Source organism: Haliotis rubra, unplaced genomic scaffold (genome assembly GCF_003918875.1).
Source record: "Haliotis rubra isolate DU_JTF1 unplaced genomic scaffold, ASM391887v1 Scf13, whole genome shotgun sequence".
In the NCBI taxonomy this organism is placed as follows: domain Eukaryota; kingdom Metazoa; phylum Mollusca; class Gastropoda; order Lepetellida; family Haliotidae; genus Haliotis; species Haliotis rubra.
The window spans coordinates 952,227-973,485 of NW_025765225.1; the positions used below are offsets into that span (position 1 = coordinate 952,227).

Consider the following 21,259-nt stretch of genomic DNA (forward strand, 5'->3'; position numbering starts at 1 on the left):
CATACATTCTTTATTTCACTTTCTGTAACCAAAAAGACAATATCAAGAGATCACTTCAAAAACAATTATTGATAAAATAATATTCAAATGCATGAATATTATTGTTTTGTACTCTGGGGTTATCTACAAAACAAGTAATTATATAACATATTTTTGCACAATCCAAGCTTATGTGATATGTGTTGACATAATCTGATGATGAGTACGTGCAAAGGTGGGTTTTACAGATAATTCATTCACCATGCACCATTCATTTACTTGATTTATTAACCTGCTGTCCTAGAAGGTTTTTAACATGTCACAAATTACCTGCAATATAATATCCTTTCATAAACCTTTCACTACCACCTGCTGTTACAGTCTTATTACACTGGTGTGACAGATTGATATTCCGGTACATTCTTTGAGAATGTGGACCTTAGTACAGTATATAAAACGGATACAATATTCCAAATATATGGGATTAGAAGATAACATTATAATAACAGATCATATTTACATCTCATCTAAATATATCAATACATTACTAAAGGAAACTGCAAAGAACGCAAAATGGCACCGAAAAATGCACATGCAAGCTTGACTCCGAAAAGCCAAAGTGCAATTTGTATAGCGATAGTCAAAAACTGCCAACTGTTGCACAATGGGAAAGGAATATAAACGAAGTTATGCATGTCCTTAACAGTGAATGAGTGAGTGAGTATGCTTTTACTCTATTTTTAGCTATATTCCAGCTATATCACAGCAGAAGAACACCAGAAATGGGCTTCATTTCTGGTGTTCTTCCGCTGTGATATAGCTCGTAACTTTTCTCGATGTTACAGATTAGGAGATACGAAAGCTACAAGAAAAGGTATGAGACCTTAGGCTTATGAGAGCTTTGTGAAACGGGCCCTGGTCTTCAGCATGATGAGTGAACGTTAGTGGTGGTCCGATTAATTGAAATAATCGAAGATTGGTAGCAGTGACTAAACGGCCAAGCAATCGATCATGTTTTCTCATAATCGAACACAAACAATTCTGGAACACTTTTTGCATTAACAATATTTTTCACAAGGTTGGTTTTGTCTGTTACATTTCATGAGCAGTACAAGCTCGTTCCAAGCCATGATTGAATTTATCTTAAAGGCCCCAAGAAATTTATGTTCCTAACATACTAGTCATCCTTTAAAGATGTGCAATTTGCAACAGAAAAACCCAAAGAACTACATGTTTTTTTCTTTATGTTTTTGTGCAAACAAAAATAACCAGGACAATTTCATAAATGACGCTAACCAATTATTTTCGATGATTGATCGGTTGTAATAAACCAATCATCAATTATGAGATTTTAACCAATTCCCAACACTAGTGAACGCCATAACAACCTACCCAGGGCCACTTGTAGTGTGAAAGATAATACTTTTCTTTTAAAGGTTGGGTTTGTCATATCTGGCAAAAATACACGAAGAAAACAACTTCTTGGCTATGGAAGGGACTGACATCCAATTAGATGCCTTCAGCTAAAATTTTCAACTTGAGTTTTACAATCCTTGGCGTTAAACTACATAAGAACTTGCTCCCACACATAATTGTCTTCAAGAGGTAAAATGTGCCATAAACTGAATTTTCAACTGAAATACAAGTCATTTACCACCTACTACAATTATTCCTGTATTGACATGACACACAGTACCCCATCCATACCGGTTACAAATAGCAGTGAGATCTTATATTAACATGAACTCACCATGCACCCTGTGAAGGATTGTCATACACAGTCATCAACAAGACATAAATAGGTGTGCTTATTTATGCACAAGCACTGTTAGAAGAGAAGCGCTGCAAACACTTCATTGATGCCTCTGAACAAACTGCTAACGAATTTGTTTTAGTGAACTACACCATGGGGGATTTCAGGTAGGGGCTGGTTAAATGACAACTTTTGCGTTTTGTGACAGTAACTACAATGGTTCAGTGATCATTCATAGATTGTGGACTACAAGGCATAGGTATTGTAGATCATGGAGTGGGCATACCTGACACAAAGGGTGGGCATACCTAGCACAAAGGGTGGACACACCTGACATATGGGTGGACATACCTGACACATGGGTGGACATACCTGACATAAAAGGGAGGGCATACCTAGCACAAAGAATGGACTTACCTGACACATGGGATGGACATACCTGACACATGGGTGGACACACCTGACATATGGGTGGACACACCTGACATATGGGTGGACATACCTGACACAGGTGGTAGACTTACCTGACACATGTGGTAGACATACCTGACACAAACGGTAGACATACCTGACACATGGGGTAGACATACCTGACACATTTGTGGACACACCTGACACAATTGGTAGACATACCTGACACATGGGTGGACATACCTGACACATGTGGGAGACATACCTGACACATGGGTGATCATACCTGACACAAATGGTAGACATACCTGACACATGACATACCTGACACATGGGTAGACATACCTGACACATGTGGTAGACATATCTGACACATGTGGTAGACATACCTGACACATGGGTGGACATACCTGACACATGTGGTAGACATACCTGACACATGGGTGGTCACACCTGACACAAATGGTAGACATACCTGACACATATGGTAGACATACCTGACACATGGGGTGGACATACCTGACACATGATGACATACCTGATACATGTGGTAGACATACCTGACACATGTGGTAGACATACCTGTCACATGGGTGGACATACCTGACACATGTGGTAGACATACCTGACACATGGGTGGACTCACCTGATGTATGGGTGGACACACTTGACACATGGATGGACTCACCTGATGCATGGGTGGACACACCTGACATATGGGTGGACACACTTGACACATGGATGGACTGATGCATTGGTGGACATACCTAATACATATGTGGACATACCAGACATGCGGTAGACATACCTGACACATGGGTGGACATACCTAATACATGGGTAGTCACACCTGATACATGGGTGGACACACCTGACACAAAGGGTGCCAATACCTGACACAAGAGGTGCTTACACCTGATATGATATCAAAACACACAAATAATGGGATTGAGAATACTATACAAGCTACCTCAGAGGGGGCTTCTGTTGCCCATCTTCATTTTCTTCAAATTCTTGTTGGCAGTTTTCATCACCATGAGTTGAGAATTCATCTTGGTCACCTTCAGTAATGTCTGGCTCAATCAAGCTCTCAGTTTCTGTTTTTGAAGCAAAGATAAAAATACACATAATAATTTAGCACTTGATCCATCTGCAAATAGTAAAACATTAAAGGATATCTTCAGCAAACAACATTAGTTATATTCAACTTATACTCTACTACCCCATACTAATATTCTGAATACTGATTTTGCCCACCAATGAACATCTTTGATCAACTTTCAACACTCACTCTAATTAATTTGAATTTGTTAGGTCATATAATTTCCTACTTCACATGAAGGACACTTATAATTTATAGTTTGTTCTCTATATAAATTAAATTCTCTTGAAAACAGGTCAAATAACTCATCATGTAATTCCAGATGGTTACTAGATTTGAATTTAAAAACTGGAAAAAAACCAATCCAGATCAGTAGCGAACAGAGTCTGACTATCTCCTGAAAACTGGTTCAGTTATTACTTCAATATTTCAAAATGCACAGAATCTGAATTTTATTAAATTTGTATAGACTTAACACAACTGTTGAAAACACTGTTCAAACTGTGGAAATAATAACAAGCATTAATATAAAGAAAGATAACACACTGGAAGTAAAAAAGGCCCATTGTTTCTTTTCATTGTTCAAAGCCACACTCAGCAATATTCCAACTACATGATGGTAGTTTTTAAATAATCAAATCTGGAAAACCCCAATCCAGTGACTGACATTAAGAGCATTGACCTATACAACAGTGACATGATGACATGCATGGAACAAGTCACCAAGTCTTGACTACCCCTCTTGTCAGAGGCTTCTTTCTACAAGCATGGATTGCTGAAGGACATTTCTGACTCGTATCGTCATTCAGATCTTCACACATAGAGAACAGTCCATAACAACTGCAACCCCAGGCTTTGCTTAATGAGATGGTCATACCCATCAACAGTATCTAACATGTAGCATGTAAGTTGAATAAGATAATACTTTCCTAAAGACAGAAATTATGACCCAAAATAAAATAATCTTACTCAAATTTACAAATGACATAAATATAAAACATATGAGAGAAATAAGAGAAACTCATGTTAGCTTTAATATAAAACACACATATTCAAGTAAGGACAAAACTACACAAGTAAAGCAGACTGGATAACAAGATTAACATAGCGTATACTGGCAATGCTAGCAGTGATCTGCAGGATATGAGGTCAGGTACTGACGAGTTGGCAGATAGGTGAGCTGTAGCAAGAGCTGTTAGCTGGTAGTTAGTGCTTCACAAATAAGCAAAGGGTAGTGTTGACAGTCAGTAAACAACATCGACTGCTGCATTGTGTTAATATTACCAACTGAAATATTTAGTAGAAATATGCTACATATCAATATCATTTATGAATGTAAGAGATATTTTACCTTGACACTCAATGAAAGCTTGATATCTATTAGATATACTGTTGTTTCCTTCTCTAATTAAGATTATTACATAATTTACATGTTCCGAAACATTCATAATATTCATACTAAAACCATTCATACCATTAACATTCCTGCTACTTTCCCCACAACACTGTATGTTTAGTCATCCTGGCATAGGAGCTTTTAATAGGAGGTGGGGCACTGCAATGTCTAAGGCTTTGCAATTTCCCTTCCTAAGCAGTGTCAGAATATACCATACTTCCTCTATTAGACACCCAAGTGAGGGACATTACCTTAGTGCCTGTTTGAGGTTGTCATGTAATTTGTTCATTACTAGCTATACCTTACAAATCCTAACTTCTACAGTCTTACAAAGGGTTGGTTGGTTGGTTTGTTGTTTAACGCTGCACTTAGCAGTATTCCAGCTATATGGCTGCAGACTGTAAACAATCGAGTCTGGACCAGACAATCCAGTGATATCAGAAATTGGGATACGATGACATGTCAGCGAGCCACCCGATCCTGTTAGTCGCCTCTTACGACAAGCATGGGTTGCTGAAGATCAATTCTAACACGGATCTTTGCGGTTTTTCTTACAAATGGTATATCTGCAGGAAATTATCATAATTAAGTGAAGGGAGTACTTATTACATGCTGTAAGTTCATGTGACAGGGATCATTTATTTCACCAAACGCTACACCAGGCCTTTATTAGAGTTCCTGTCTTGTTTATTGTGAAGGCAAAATGACCTGGCATCAATAAGGAACCAGCGAATAGCGTCTAATAAAGCAAACATGGCGTTCTAATTATGATCCTTGATTCATCAGCATCACACCTGTGTTCTGGGTTTTACCTGTTGCACCAAGGCATCAGAGAACCTGTGACACTTGAGCTTCCATCATCCTTCATTATACTGACACAATGTGATACAAATGACATCTGTTCAAAGTTGTGTAACCCAAACTACTACTCTAGGTGAAGTACCAATCAAGTATCTCTAAAACTGAGGTAGAAGGCTAATAATCTGCAGAAAGAGAAATACCGGCTATGGACACAAGGCGATACCTGTAAACTATGTTCAAAACTTATATGTAGCATACTCAGAGCAAAGATTAAGCACCATACCCTTCTTAATATTTGTTTTTGCCAAACATCCGTTACCTTTAGGAAATACCAACACAATGTTTCTCCATATGGATAGGGTTGTAACTTCAAATGCAAAGAAACAGATGTAACAGATGTACTAGTAGTCCAACAACTCTTTCAGTGGAAGAGTTCGACAGATTAGATACTTTGTGTCTGTTGTTAAATATGAGTAAGTGGTACGTGTAAAAAAAAAAATGTTTTTGGAGGGAATATTAACTAATGACTTCAAGAAATTCCATCTTAGAAATATATACTTTGTTGTGCATACATGTCTTAATTCCATCCTTCATGTTTAAGGGGATAGATTTGGAAAGATGGGAATAATATAAGAAATAAAAAAAAATGATATAAATAAAGGAAGGTAGTAGAAGGTACTAATATTTTTCAAAGCCTAAAAATATAAACAGGAAACTTTAAACATGTCTGAAATTCAGTCCTTGATCATCTGTTTGGTTGTATTAATTAGTCAGTGATGAACTTTTGTTTGTGTTATTTGGTTCAAAGTACTTGTGTTAACATTACTTGTGATAATAAGTTACTTATGTTAAAGTTGCAACTCGACAATGGCCTGAGGTTAGAGTTTTGAAATGAAAATTTCTTCTGGGCAAATAATTCCTGATATAAACTTACTTAGCACTTAAACATGAGATCTCAAGAAAAAGAACAGGAGGAAGTGAAGGAATATATAGAAGCCCTCAAGCCACCATGTGAAATTCAAAGCGCTCCTCATTTTTTTAGGTTAGCTCTTCATTTAACAAAATAACAAACTAGTTGGTTGCATTCATTTTCTTTGTCTGTTAATGGTACCTACACATTATGTCAATTAGTGACAGTCTACTTTTTCATGTCATATCAAGATAGCCTCCTTCTAAGAGACAGTAGCAAATGATGTTCATTTATTGATTTTCAGATTTGATGAGACCGAAGGTGCCTACTATTCTAGGATGTATCACTTGCCTAGTGTGTCAAGGAGACAACAAGGGTAGATACTATGTAATATACATGGAAGTACAAATCATCTGCCACTCGACGCTGACAGTGACATCTGTCATTTCCGTTGTTACGTGCAGCGAAAGGAGTACTGATGACCATTACTTATAATTAGTCCTATCTAAGTAGTATTCCATAATGTTTTTCAGACGAAGGATGGAATTAATCATAGATTAAGGTTTGAATGACTTTGAAATTCAAATATATCTTATTCATATTTGGAAATTAAAGTTGAAACTGGGAATGTTTGGGTCATTTTTCTGGGTGTTTTTTGTTTGTTTTTTTAATCCTGCACTTTCCAAATAACCAAGGGTGGACCAGACAATCCAGTGAATGATATGATAAGCAACTATTCAGGTCAGGGTACGATGGCAGGCAATAAGCCTTACTACCCGATCAACTTGTCACATTGTATGACAAGCACAGGTTGTCCTGATAAATTGACTCTTTGTGCAACTTGATGCAGCTCTTGGTGGTCACCATGGTAACTTTTCAGGCTAGAAGATGAAGCTTTTGTGCTTCTGCAAATCAAACGACTAATCATCATGGAATCTATCTGATTGAATGTATGCAATAAGAATTTTTTTTATCATTACAGTAAAATAAAAAAAATAAAAGGGTACTGTAGTGCATTTGATAGCCATATTTTCTTGTCTAAAGAATATATTTCCAAATAATACATCTGTGCAGGTGTGTGCACCATATATGCATTCAATTTTTTCATCCAAAACTGTGTTCCACTGGAGATATTGCTTGTGTGAGTTACAAATATCCGAAGCAAGCTATTTGGTTATGGAATTGTTCATTGTGTATTGTTACTTATTGGATTAATTCTATTCAAGATTCCATTCAATATTTCTTACAAATCAAGTGTGAATTTTGTTTCAAATCACACCATCTAACTGTTACTTACTGATTTGATGTTTTAGATTAACATTGTTGGTGCCTTGAAATGTAACATCTCCCTAGTGCGGAATTCACAATTTCTCTTATTGGGTATTTCTCAACCGATTGCCAGGAATATCAGAAGGAAAATGTGTGCACAGCTAATTGCTATTTTCTGGGTTATTTTACAACACAAAGACACTCCATGTTCTTAAACTCTTCATATAGTCTACGGTAAATACGTACAAGTGAAACTGTCCAGATGTTTCACTGCAAATTTCATATTTTCATTGACAAACTTTGCACATGTCAAGGTAAGAACAAAAACTCCTACAACCGCCACGTTTATAACACGACATGAGAACAGGGAAAGTAACTGTGTTATCCGGTCATTGCACCTTTTCAGTGCACACTGACATAGTACAAAAATTTAATGGAAATTGAAATGAAATGCTCCGCCTTTGCTATGGCAATGCAGCATTGCCTCCAAGAACAAAGCCTTAAGCAGGGATGGAAAGACGATTGGATTTTTACTTTCTTAAACAGATGTGTTAGTTTAGAGGTTTAAATCTTAGAGTTACTTTTATTGCAAATTTCTTACATTTGTCTTTGTTGTGATTTCCTGATCATGAGCATGTAATTAATTCTAGGCACCAGACAACAAAATTACTCTCCAAAATAAAAAAATGAAAGCATTGGATCTCAATAATCTTCATCTAGTAGAAACCTGTGCCAAGAGTGAGTGAATTGTGTGGAATGCTACTTGTGTATAATGCTACTTTGAACAGATATCAGGTATACCACAGATTGTGAGATAAATGAAGGATGTATGTCAACATGATACAGGTCATGGTAACATTTTGGTGAAACCCAGAGCCACGAATATGTATTTCCAAACCAAGGGTTATAATGGAGTCCAATCTGTGATCCTTGCACTGCTAATGGGCACAACTCTACCCAACAGTACCTTAAACCACTTGGGTGTACCTGTAGTGTTTCATTCTGAGCAAAACTCACTTCTATAACTGTCATGAAACAAAACTGTGTTATTTAGTAGAACAGATTTAGACAGGTGTTAATCAGAAAACAATATTTTAATAGCATGACTACTAGAAGCATCTATGTTATTTCATATCTAACTACAAGTGATCAACCAACCTGGACTGCCAAATGTTTCTACATAGTCATCTATTCGGACTATTTGTTGTGTGTCTGCAGAGAAACAATGGCTATCACACCACAGGAGTTTTTGCATAATTCATGCATATTCATGAACCAAACCATCCTTCGAGACCAAAGGCATGCATATTCATGGACCAAACCCTTTTCAGCCTTGAAGGGTGTTCTTGTCCATGAATATGTATGAATTTTGGCAAAAAGTCCTGTGATCAAACATTCCATCAGTCAGTTGAGCACCTTCCATTCCAAGGTGTCATGTATTCATCCTGTACAACATCCCTGTATTACATCAATGTCTATCAAAACCCCAACCCTCTGTTTCGATGAAGATGTTTGTTTGTTGTTCAACATCATGTTCCAGCTATATGAGGCAGCATGGAAGTTATCTACACCACTGGTTTGGGTGGTTTGTTGTTTAATGCGCACTCAGCAATATTACAGCTATATGGCGGTGAGGTCTATAAATAATCCAGTCTGAACCAGACCATCCAGTGATCAACAGCATAAGCATTGATCTACATAACTGGGATATGATGACATGTGTCAACCATGGTGGTGTGCCTTACCACCTGATCCCGTTAGTCGCCTCTTATGACAAGCATGGGTTGTTGAAAACTAATTCTAGACCAATGGTATTACCAATGTATTGGCCATGTACAGTGAACCTTTTTAATGAGGACTTTCATACACAAGAGCCTACACATTGTCACTAGAGCATTAGAGCTCTGTCTGACACATTGTCATTTGTAATATATACTGGACAAAATAAGTTAGGGATATTGGTATTTTTATGATTGATATTTTAGCAGTGTGTCAATGAATAAATAGATCATTATTCATAATTTCAAAATTTACATATATCCCTAACTATTTTTGTCCAGTATAGGTCATTACAACAAGCTACACTTATCTTCATCAAAAATAATTTTGGCTTTTAGTTGACTATGCTATGGAAGCAACTTGTCCAAAAACTAGCACCAATTTATTGTTACTGTGTATCCAATAACCAGAGCTAAAAAATGGTTTCAGTTTTTAGGTATTTACGACATATTGTCATATCTGTTGCCAATCAAATTGATCAAAACATATTGTTTTTCACATTTAGTAGTGATGCTTTTTTCTACTTCCTTGGATCAAGTCTATTGCATATTTATAAACCAGGAAGTGAATTATTTCAAAACATTATTCTACTTAAGATACTGTTTCAGGTGACTTTTGATCTGCAACAGTTAAGGTAATGTTCTTAGTCACAAACTGTATGTGTACCACAGCAATACCACAGCTGTATCTGAGTTACAGTAACACACAGAACTTCAGTGCATCATTCACAGCAACAGCTTACATGTATACATACTGCCTGCATTAAATATAGACATAGAGCCGTAAACACATACAGGTAAGCCATCTGAAATTGTTACGACATTTCATCATTGGATTGTAATATTTTCATGCATATGTCATTATAAGCAATTCAAAATCCATTGGTTTATAGGGATTTATTTTGTGTTTTGTATGCAAACTGGCAACTTATCTGGAGCTCTGATTATCCCAATATTCGTGTACTACAATGGAATGGCCTTAAGAGTCAGCAATGACATGAAGATTACATATTCATGGCATGCTACTCATGCAAATATCAAGTTTGCCGGGTCACAGAATGATGTCATCATGTTTCATTGTCCCTAAATGTGAAGTACAGAAGGTTTCATCATATCATTAACTAACATTCATTACAAATTCTCTGACATACAATTTCATAAAATGGTCATTAGCTATGAAAACTCATCTTTTGGTAAAGCTAAATCTAATATACAAAGTCTATACCGCAAGTATTTGTTTTTCGGTTCTGAAATAGCTGCATTTTGGTCAATGTCATACTTGAAATGTTTCTACTTGCTAGTAAATACCCTTACCAAGTGATCAGATATTTGAATCACTGTGGGTACCCTAATTCTCATAAAACCATACTCTTATTCTCGTAATCTGGGATTAAATTGGTGGCTGAATCATTTTACCCACAATTACATATAGACCTTAATCATTTTCCCCGAGTCATGAAATTGGTAACATGAGACTCATAACAGTGATCAAATGATCATCTTAATCCTGTACTACTGGGTCAAAATGGTACAAGAAAATTATCCTACTGGTACCTCAAAACTAAACCACTGACAAACTTATATAATAAAAAATATTGTGTTTGGTGTTAAGTAGCGTAATATATCCCCAAACCGGAAGTTTACATGCTTTGAATGCAACAGCGCATGACCGGATGCCTCAAAGTGAGTGCCACCTGTTTCCGGAGATTATGGACTGTCGAGCACAAGCACATGGCGTGCAAGGTTGTATCTGGTATTCATGAACTGAATAAAGCCAATTTAACATTGGTAGCAGAGCGTAACCAAAGAATTGGGCACAGAAAGTGAAAGTGTGCGTATTGGTAACAGAAAATGGCTACATTCTACAAAATGCCACCGAAGTTCGAAAGTCAAACGTATGACGAATGGAAGACTGAGATAGCAATATGGCGGAGAATTACCGAACTGAAACCCGAGAAGCAGGCATTAGCGGTAACATTATCATTGTCAGGTAAGGCGAGAGACAAAGCACTAGAAATTCCAGCCAACGACTTAGATAATGAAAATGGAATGGATACGCTTCTTAATTCCTTGGATGGTGCATTCTTGAAAGAAAAGAAAGAAAGTGCATATGAAGCTTATTCGAACTTTGAATATTTCAAGAAATTGGACAGTGAATATGACAGAATATATTTTGGAATTCGAACAGAGGTACAACAGGTAAAAAAAGTTTGATATGACTCTATCAGATGCAGTATTAGCATTCAAGTTATTGGACAATGCAATTTAGAAGTAAAAGAAAGACAATTAGCACTCACAGCATCTGGAGATTTGTCGTTTGCTTCCATGAAGAGTGCCATGAAAAGAATCTTTGGGGGTAGTATGAACCAGAACACAAGAACAGAAGCTATCCAAATAAAACAAGAATCTGCATATTGGACCCAACATAAGTCAGGACAGAGGAATCGAGGTTATGACAAAAAAAACTATGACAGGAACAGTTCAAGCTCGAGCAACTCACAGAATAATGCACTAGCAAGAGGTACAAACTCTATCAATAAGTTTGGAAAACGCTCCCGGTGTGCTGTCTGTCAGAGTACATAGCATTGGGTAAAAGACTGTCCAGAGAAGAAAGAATCAGTTGGCTTTACAGAAGAAATTGATTCTGACAATGTGCCTGAGAATGTTGTTCACAAAAGAACAGAACAAGACAGAGTTTGAAATTTTTGTGGTAGAATCTCAGGGGTCGGCAATTATTGATACGGAATGCACCAGAACTGTCTGTGGAAAGAAGTGGCTTGAAAGTTTCATGTCTGAAATTGACTGTCAAGATAGAGATTTGGTAAAGAAGAAACCGAACAACAAGGCATTCAAGTTCGGCGATGGAAATATTGTGTATTCTTATCAGACTCTTTCTTTGCCTGCAAGAATTGGAAAAACAACTTGTAATATTGAGACAAGTAGTTAAGGTAGACTTGCCCTTAATTCTCAGTAAGTCATCTCTAAAGAAAGCTGGAACCATTCTCGATCTGATGAATGATAGTGCAGTTATGTTTGGACAGCCTGCGGATTTAGACTTTACATCAAGTGGTCACTACTGTGTCAATATCCTAAACAGAAGAAAACAAAGAGAGCCCAGTGAAGAGATTGTAACAGAAAATGAGGTACTTAAGGTCACTGACTGTATGACAACTGAAGAAAAGAAAAAGACATTAACAAAACTTCATCGCCAGTTTGGGCATGCGTCCAGTGATAGACTAAAACAGCTGTTGAAGAGTGCAGGAAGTCAGGATGTAGAGACTTTCACCATATTAGAAGAAATCGTCCGGAAATGTGACATTTGCATGCAGCATAAAAGACCCAGTGCCAAACCAATTGTAGGGTTTCCGCTGGCGACAGAATACAACGAAACAGTGGCTGTTGACCTACATGAATTAGGACAGGGCATCTGGTACCTTCACATCATAGACGACTTCACAGGCTTCAGCGAAGGATGCATAACCAGATCGAAGGCAGCTTCAGAATTTGTTACTAATTTCATTCGATACTGGATTGGAATTCATGGGCCACCACGAAAATTGTACAGTGACATTGGAGGGGACATGGCAGAAAACTTAAATATCACTGTGATGACCACTGCTGCTTATAGCCCTTGGAGTAACGGACTATTGGAACGACACAACCAAACACTCACACAGATGTTGCTGAAAGTGAAACGGCAAAATGATTGTGACTGGGAAACTGCAATGGCTTGGGCTTTTATGGCCAAGAACTCTCTACAGAATGTTCATGGATACAGCCCATACCAGTTAGTTTTTGGGCAGAATCCCAATTTGCCATCAGTGTTATGTGATAAACCCCCAGCACTTGAAGGAAATACAATGAGCAAGATAGTTGGATCTCACATCAACGCCCTGCATTTAGCAAGAAAGGCCTTTACATAGGCAGAGTGTTCTGAAAGGATACGAAGAGCACTTCGGAAACAGATTCGAACATGTGGAGAGACAAAATATGACACAGGAGATACAGTTCATTACAAACGACTTGACCAGATGGAATGGAAAGGGCCAGGTGTCGTCATTGGCCAAGATGGAGCAGTTGTCTTTGTTAGACAAGGGGGCTCACATGTCAGAGTACATCATAGTCAACTGCAGAAAGTGCTGCCAGAGAATGTTCACGGGACAAAGCAAAATACTGACCATGAGACTGATCATAAAGAAGAGACTCTTGAACCAGAAGCCGTCGAAGCTGATGATGAAAATGAAGACTATCATGATTATGAAGAGGAAAAAGACAAACCATGTCAGAGACCAAACATTGGACATTTGATGAAATTCCGTGATGAAAGGACAGGAAATATGTGTATAACCAAAGTGTCGAGTCGAGCTGGCAAGTCAACAGGTAGAAACAAAGACTGGTACAATATTGAGTATTTGAGCCCAGATGACGTTTCAGGAGCAAGAATATCTGTTGACATTGGTAAGCTGGGTGATTTAGAGCTGGACATTTCTCATGATCATCACCAAGATGCTGACCATGGTGAAGGAGAAGAAAATGTTTGTGTTGTTGACAATGTATCCATTGATGAAGCTAAAAGGGGGGAACTACAGAATTAGAGAGAGAATAATGTGTTTGTTGAAGTTCAGGATGATGGACAGAAATATATTACAACAAGATGGATATGCACTCTGAAAGAAAGTTCCGAGAAAATAATTCCCAAAGCTCGTCTGGTTGCCAGAGGATTCGAAGAAATAGAGAAAAGAAATCTGCCAAAGGATTCCCCAACATGTTCAACAGAATCTTTACGGCTGCTATTAGCCATTATGGCACAACAGAAATGGACACCATGCTCCATAGACATTAAGACAGCATTCTTATAGGGCTCAACTTTAACCAGAGATGTTTACCTTCGACAAAAAAAGGGAAAGGAGTCCTGTGGAAACTACAGAAATGTGTGTATGGCATGGCCGATGCATCACAACAGGGTCTGTGAAGTTTTGCAGTCTAGTGGGGCAAGAATATCTAAAGTTGACCCTGCAGTGTTCTATTTCATATCAAATGGAAAACTACAAGGTGTGCTTGCTAGCCATGTGGACGATTTTGTTTGGGGCGGTACTTTAGAGTTTGAAGAAACGGTCATTGCATCAATTAGACAGTCGTTCAATGTTGGACGTGAAGAAGAGAGCACCTTCAAGTATGTCGGCATGAAACTACTCTGTGACAATGAGACTATTCTTCTACATCAACATGACTACGTGAGAAACCTAACTCGTCTGAACATAGATAAGGATAGGATGTCAAAGAAAGAAGCACTCCTGAGCACATCTGAACTTGAGATGTTCAGATCAAAGGCTGGACAGATCCTATGGATCGCACGACAGAGCAGACCGGACATAGTTTTTGACGCATGCTGTCTGGCTTCATCAATGAACAAAGCTACAGTGAAAAACATGATGGTAGCCAATAAAGTCATATGAAAACTGAAAAATGAAGATGTGACCCTGAAGTTCCAACATCTCGGACCCTGTGAATCTCTACGTTTAGTGGTGTTTAGTGATGCTTCTTTGGGCAACTTGCCTGATGGGGCGACACAAGGTGGTCATGTCGTAATGCTGCTGGGAGATGACGGCAAGTTCTCTCCTTTGTGTTGGCAATCAAAGAGAATCAGGCTGTGTTGTGCGAAGCACGTTAGCGACACTAGCGACACTTGCATTGGCAGATGGAATAGGTAACGGAATATTCCTCAGCACCCTCTATTCAGAGGTTACAACTGGTGAGACTGACGAAGCAAGACTTCCGATACAGTGTATTGTGGATAACCACTCTCTCTTCGACGCAGTCAAGTCCACAAAGTTTGTGTCTGACAAATGTCTGAGACTTGAGATAAGTGGAATCAAAAAACTCACTGTAACTAGTCAAATTACTGGTGTGCATTGGTCTCCTACCAATGATCAACTTGCAGACTGTTTCACAAAGCCTCATCGTTTCCATTATTGAAAGTGATACATGATGGAACCCTGGACCTAACGACAATAAAACATTCCTAGATACAAGTGAAAGAACTGAACTGTGTAATTGTTCTGATGATGTGCTAGCTCACACACATTGGTTGAATGCACTTTTAACATACTTTAATTTTTTTTAACCAGTTCATTTCAATTTTATTTCTACATTTTAAAATTACAACAACAACAAAATATTTAACACTTCACATGTATATATCAGTGCACAGATATGTTTTTAATTTGTGAATGCTATTACGCCAACTCGACAAGTAAATTTTTTTAATTTTTAAGGGGAGATTAAACCAGAAGTTTACATGCTCTGAATGCAACAGCACATGACCGGATGCCTTATTGTAAGCAAGCATCTCATAACATGTATTGTCAAGCTGAAGAGAAATCAACAAACAAACCAAAGTAAATATATTGAAAATACAGTTTTGAACATTCAGGCATAAATAATGATGCAAAAGTTAAGGACTTGAAACAAAACGTCTCAAAGATAAAACTATTTCACTTTGATAAACATTTGCACAGTAAAATCATCATGTACATAAAATACAAACAATTATGATTTAATTTTACTTTATTATTTCTAGTTATTTATTCTTTCCATAAGTTATAAAAATTGTTCCATTTTACACATTTTCCATGAAACAGAATGAAACCCAGGACTTGTGAACACACAAACCACCAGGCCACCCAACCACCCCTAACTACTGTTGCAAGTGCAGCTACCACTGTGTTGAGCTAGACTACAAGTTGTATGATATAATATATATATATATGACTTCATGCAGTTATGTTTCTACAACATGGTGATACTTCTCTACATCCATCACTAAACCCCAGCTCTACTTTCACTTCACAACTCCAAGTGTGTATACAGCATGTGACATATGTTAAACAGTGATTCCTGCACAAAAACAACTTAGCACTGCCTTAAGTCAGTAACAGTGTTACGTGTCTAGAGAATAGAACTTGTGTTGTTCTGAGGAAGTCCCATTTGAACTCTGCTGTAAACCTGTCACTTCCCTGTTAAAACCCTGTTATTACTAAAGTCTACTTAAAACTCGGCCCTACAGAATTTACAGTAATAACACAATCAGAAAATATGACCTCATGGTCATAAATTTTTAAATAAAGATGCTGAGTGAAAAACCATTTTGGAGAAAATGTAATCAATTACAAAAGGGTAAAGAAAATATCCATCTGAAAAATCTTGTTCAGCAAATGTCATTGCATTGTTAAGGAAAAAGGTGTCTAACTAAATAATCTGTTCTGCTTCGACTAGAGGGCTGTCATTGTTTAACAGCTGTGCTTTTACTTCCCAAATATTGTGCATACCAAAGTGCTAGGGCTGTTATATCGACAGCTGGGTAGTGTACACAGGCCCAGGTCCTGATTGTCATGGAAAACATGATACGATTCACACCTATTGCTCTCACTTATATCCATATTAAAGGAGTACTTTCACAATTTCCCCAGAGATTATTTTTTTGTCATTTTATCTACAAAGTATCCAGATAGACAAAAGACAGTCTACGTGTGTGATTATTCTGTCTAATTATTGTTTCAAATTTTGCATGTTATTATTATCAAAAAAGGGCTCGGTTCTCAACCAATAGGTTTCAATTTAATACCAACAATACCTTCTAACATCAAAACATTTGGCAGCTTAAACAATTAGAGGTTAACCTTACCACATTACCACTTATAATGAATACATCATCTTCAGTGAAACACAATTAATCTTTACTTTTCACAACCAATACATATAAATCCCAGGATTCTACTACAAACATGTGTTACTACAAAACATATATTCTTCATTCCAAACACGTACCCCATCAACTTCAGTTTCTATCAAGTATGATACTCAATTATTTCCTATTAATGACTCACAGCACGTAACCAAGTACAAATTAACATTAAGTCTAGAACATGAGTTTGAAAATTGAGCTTGCTTTTCATTATCTTTATATCTTATCCACATTTATCAGAAAACAGCCCATTAACAACCTTGAACTTTATGAATATTATGTATTTTGTATAGAATGAAGCAGGTCATTAGCAAGAAACAGAAAGGGGGCATGGTTCTGCTTACCATAGTCCATTTCTGTTTAAGATTTTAGGGTAAAAAGAAAAATATACAAATTGTGAGAAATGTGTTGGAAGTTATGTTTTTACCCCAAAACAAATCACTCATGTAATGCATCAGACCTGACGACCACTAGACAACAAAATAACATATATGCTAATAAATATATAATAGCAAATAAATATTTCAACTGTTTGCATCTATCAACTACAAAAGTAAATGTGCATACAAAACTAAAAGAAATAACAAACAATACCCTGAAAGATAGCATTAGCCTACTTCATGTTTAAGGAAAAGTTCAGACAAACACACTGAAACACAGGAATAGGTACAGAAGCTCACCTATATTACATAACCCAACAAGAGTTGGGGGATATATAAAACTAGCTGTATTTACTTCCCACCTCAATGACATTATCACCTTCTCCTGATCTCTGATTGTTTGATAGGAATAGTTTTGCCAATATTGTATTTCCTTCCAGACACAGATTATTCATTACAAACACATACTTTCATCTTATAAATTAAAGCCACATTATCATAAGAAAGCTGCACTACAATTCCCACGAATAACAAAAATTCAATACCATATAAAGTTTAAGGCATCCTATTGAACTGAGAATAAATGGTTCTCTTGACAATAATCAATAAAAAGAAAACTTGTGTTTTCCACACATTAAAGCTGTCACAATTGAACATTTACACACATATATTCCTATTTTTGGAAATGAGGTACTATAAAACTTTGCAAACGTCATCAATAATTTGTGGGGTCTCTTTGCACACATTCTGTTGACCATGACCTCCAGAAAAGTTTATTCCACAGGAAGGCAAGGGCAAAACGTCATGTCTGCCTAGTCATGTGACTGTACAATCATAAGTTTACAATTGACAGGGGTCACAACTTGTAGGAATATTTAGTAACTAATGACCTTCAATACATCAATCAAATGTCACGGGTTATTTTGCGCATCAAGTCAGGGTGTATAAAATGTTATCAATACTCTAATATGTATGTAGTATGCCTTGTATTAATATTAACTCTTTCAACACCAGTCAACCAGAGGCATTTACTGCCATGACACCGAGTTCCCAGAGACCCTGAGGTCATAGATGAAGCCTATGTTTATGAAGGAAATTATAAGCTTGTAAAACGTTATTGCTACTACATCCCATACACCATTTAAAAGATCTAATCCTACTGTTGATAAATATGAAGTTTATTTTTATAATATTATTCAAATAATACAACTACAACTTAAATAAATGTATTTTTGAATGAAAATGCAAGCTTACATTTATAACATCCAGATAAACCACGAAAGAAGCAAAAACTATGGCGATTTTTTTCCATTTGTGACATGTGATAACATGCCCGTGCCTTTTTCTTTTATATTTTCATTTTTACGCCATCATCAGAAAATTATTATAAAAATTTTTCTAAATAATATGTATGGTCGCCTATTTCCCAATATCTGTGGCTTTCCGCCGGGTAACATGACATAACAACGGAAAATACCTCCGCTGCTTTCGTGGTGCATAACATGCGAGGCTTAATCGCTTTGATGTCGGGCATCGCTCGAAAAGCTCTGAACATCAACAATATCACTGTACCCTTGCCAAGAGTATTTTCACAGTTGTAAGAAGCGATTTTATTGGATAAAGATCGGTTTCTAATGACGCTTTTCGCCACAGTCTGCTATAAAGGGTCGGATTGGTCAAAATCAGACACGGACCTGAGGCAGCCAATCATATTACGGCAATGGATACCGCCCTCGTGAAACTAAAACCTTCAGATTTAGACAAAAGTTTTGGGTAAAATAATGCTATTCTGAACATATTAAGCAAGAAATCGCTACCTGTACGTAAATTATGGAACTTATTGGACGTATCGTGCTAGGTTATGACCTGTGACAAAAAGGCTTCATGTATATATTTTCGCATTAAACATCGTGTCCCAGCGTGAAGATTGAGGCGGCGAGAGCCGAGATGTCACTCGTCAGTGACTTGACTTGCATTACATGATCGCACAAAAAGATGGAAATAGTAATTTTATATGTACGCTTGACAACTTTTATGAATGCTGTTGTTGATTTTATTCATTAGTTTATTCAATTTATTTAATGAATTCCTCAAACATCGTTATTTTGCTCTTTGACAATGTTATTGTAGACCCGCCGTCAAGCATGTGTCCGAGAATCGTTGTTTTCAATAACATTGCGAAAAATAGTTTATAATTTTAATTCTGCTGATAATATATGATAAATTGAAATTTAATAAGTGTTTTCAGACATTGTAAAATGTGATAGATTTAATATATGAATCATCAAGTCAGGTAGGTTCCCTAAAATTATGTCTCATTTGTTTTGATTTTGCAGCAAGAAAAATTTCCCTTGGGGCAAGTGCCTTAGGGTAAGGTATCTGGCTTATTAATTTTCGGACAGTGAGTAAGTGAGTGAGAAGGAGTATGGTTTTACACAGCTTTTAGTCAATGGGGACTCATTCACATTTTGAACCCACGCCCAGGTCTTTGGCATGACAAGTAAATGCTTTAATTACATGGCCACCCCATTTCCCTGCCCTTTGCACTTATTAACAAGATGGCCATTACCTGTATTTGTATAAATTAAGTATAATTGTCAACTGTACCTCCCTCTATCATTTTTTGAAAGAGTTGTAAAACAGGTGTCAATATTGCCATGGCTACTGTTGATATCTGGGACAATGAGCAACCTAATCAGAAGGGCTGCGCAATATAACCGGTTTACCTGTATTTACCGGCTAGACATGAAAACGATACGCATTGCGATACGCTGATCGAAAACCGGTATTTTGACATGTATTTTGATATTTCCGTTTTTTCAATTGTTCTTTTCCCTGTTACATTAGTGCCAAATGTTACTTACATTTTTATTTTGTCATGATTAAATTTTTTTTATAAAAGGTTAATCAATCATAGTGATTTTGTTGTGTTTTTGCTTTATAATCAAGCATTAACTCGATTATAAGTAGTTTTTGTTAAAAAAATAATCCTTGCAATATATTGCAATACATATCGCAATATATGCTTCCGCATCGCAATATATCGCAATATGAAAATTCTCTGCAATACCCACCCCTACTAATCAGTGATCATTTGATTGATTCTTTGTTTTTTACTTTTAGTAACAACCTGGAGCTTGATACACTCAGCCACACCAGCTGATGAACTGTGCATACAGTCAGTGTCCGTCACAACTTTTGGCCTATAGCCACCAAATGATATTTTCTGAGGAAATTGTGTAAAGCCCATGACCAATGTCCCTTGTTGCCATACTGCTGGTTGGAATATTGCTAAAAATAGTGTAAAACCTCCCGCACTCACTCACTTTCACTAATATATAGGTGAGGAAGAAGATTTTGAAAACCTCTTTAAAAGAAAAGATTGCTTACTTAAGATACTATACTAAGATATATATGGACATACTACCAGCATATATGAAGATATTTTGTGGGCAGGTAAGTTTTGGTCAGGGCTGGCAAGTTTTACATCTAACCAGCCCTGTGGTCTGGCTGAAATTTTTGGGAGTTTCATACCCTGATACTACACAATTATACATAAACTTGGCAGCTCGACATACCAGTGATGTTTAAGGCAATGGGGATTATGGCTACAGACATCTGTAACAGTCATATAAATGTGATGTGTTACATGTTACTTCATGTGCCTGACAAGGATGTACCTTCCCTTGCTTAAACACAGAAGAAGGCTGTGGTTGGTGACATCCCTATTTAGCAC

At 37.0% G+C, this 21,259-nt stretch overlaps 1 protein-coding gene across 6 annotated transcripts in view; it reads right to left on the reverse strand.

Moving 5' to 3' along the window:
- LOC124267088 (serine/threonine-protein kinase D3-like) overlaps positions 1-21,259 on the reverse strand; it is a 123,750-nt gene that overhangs the window by 17,797 nt on the left and 84,694 nt on the right. For 3 of the 6 annotated variants that reach the window (XM_046701925.1, XM_046701923.1, XM_046701928.1), the window contains exons 7-9: positions 17,488-17,499; positions 8,780-8,833; positions 3,114-3,240 (exon numbers count right to left, since the gene is read on the reverse strand). In XM_046701925.1, the coding sequence (XP_046557881.1) occupies positions 3,114-3,240; positions 8,780-8,833; positions 17,488-17,499 (193 nt within the window). The remainder of the gene's footprint in view (positions 1-3,113; positions 3,241-8,779; positions 8,834-17,487; positions 17,500-21,259) is intronic. The other 3 variants (XM_046701926.1, XM_046701924.1, XM_046701927.1) reach the window with 3 other exon arrangements.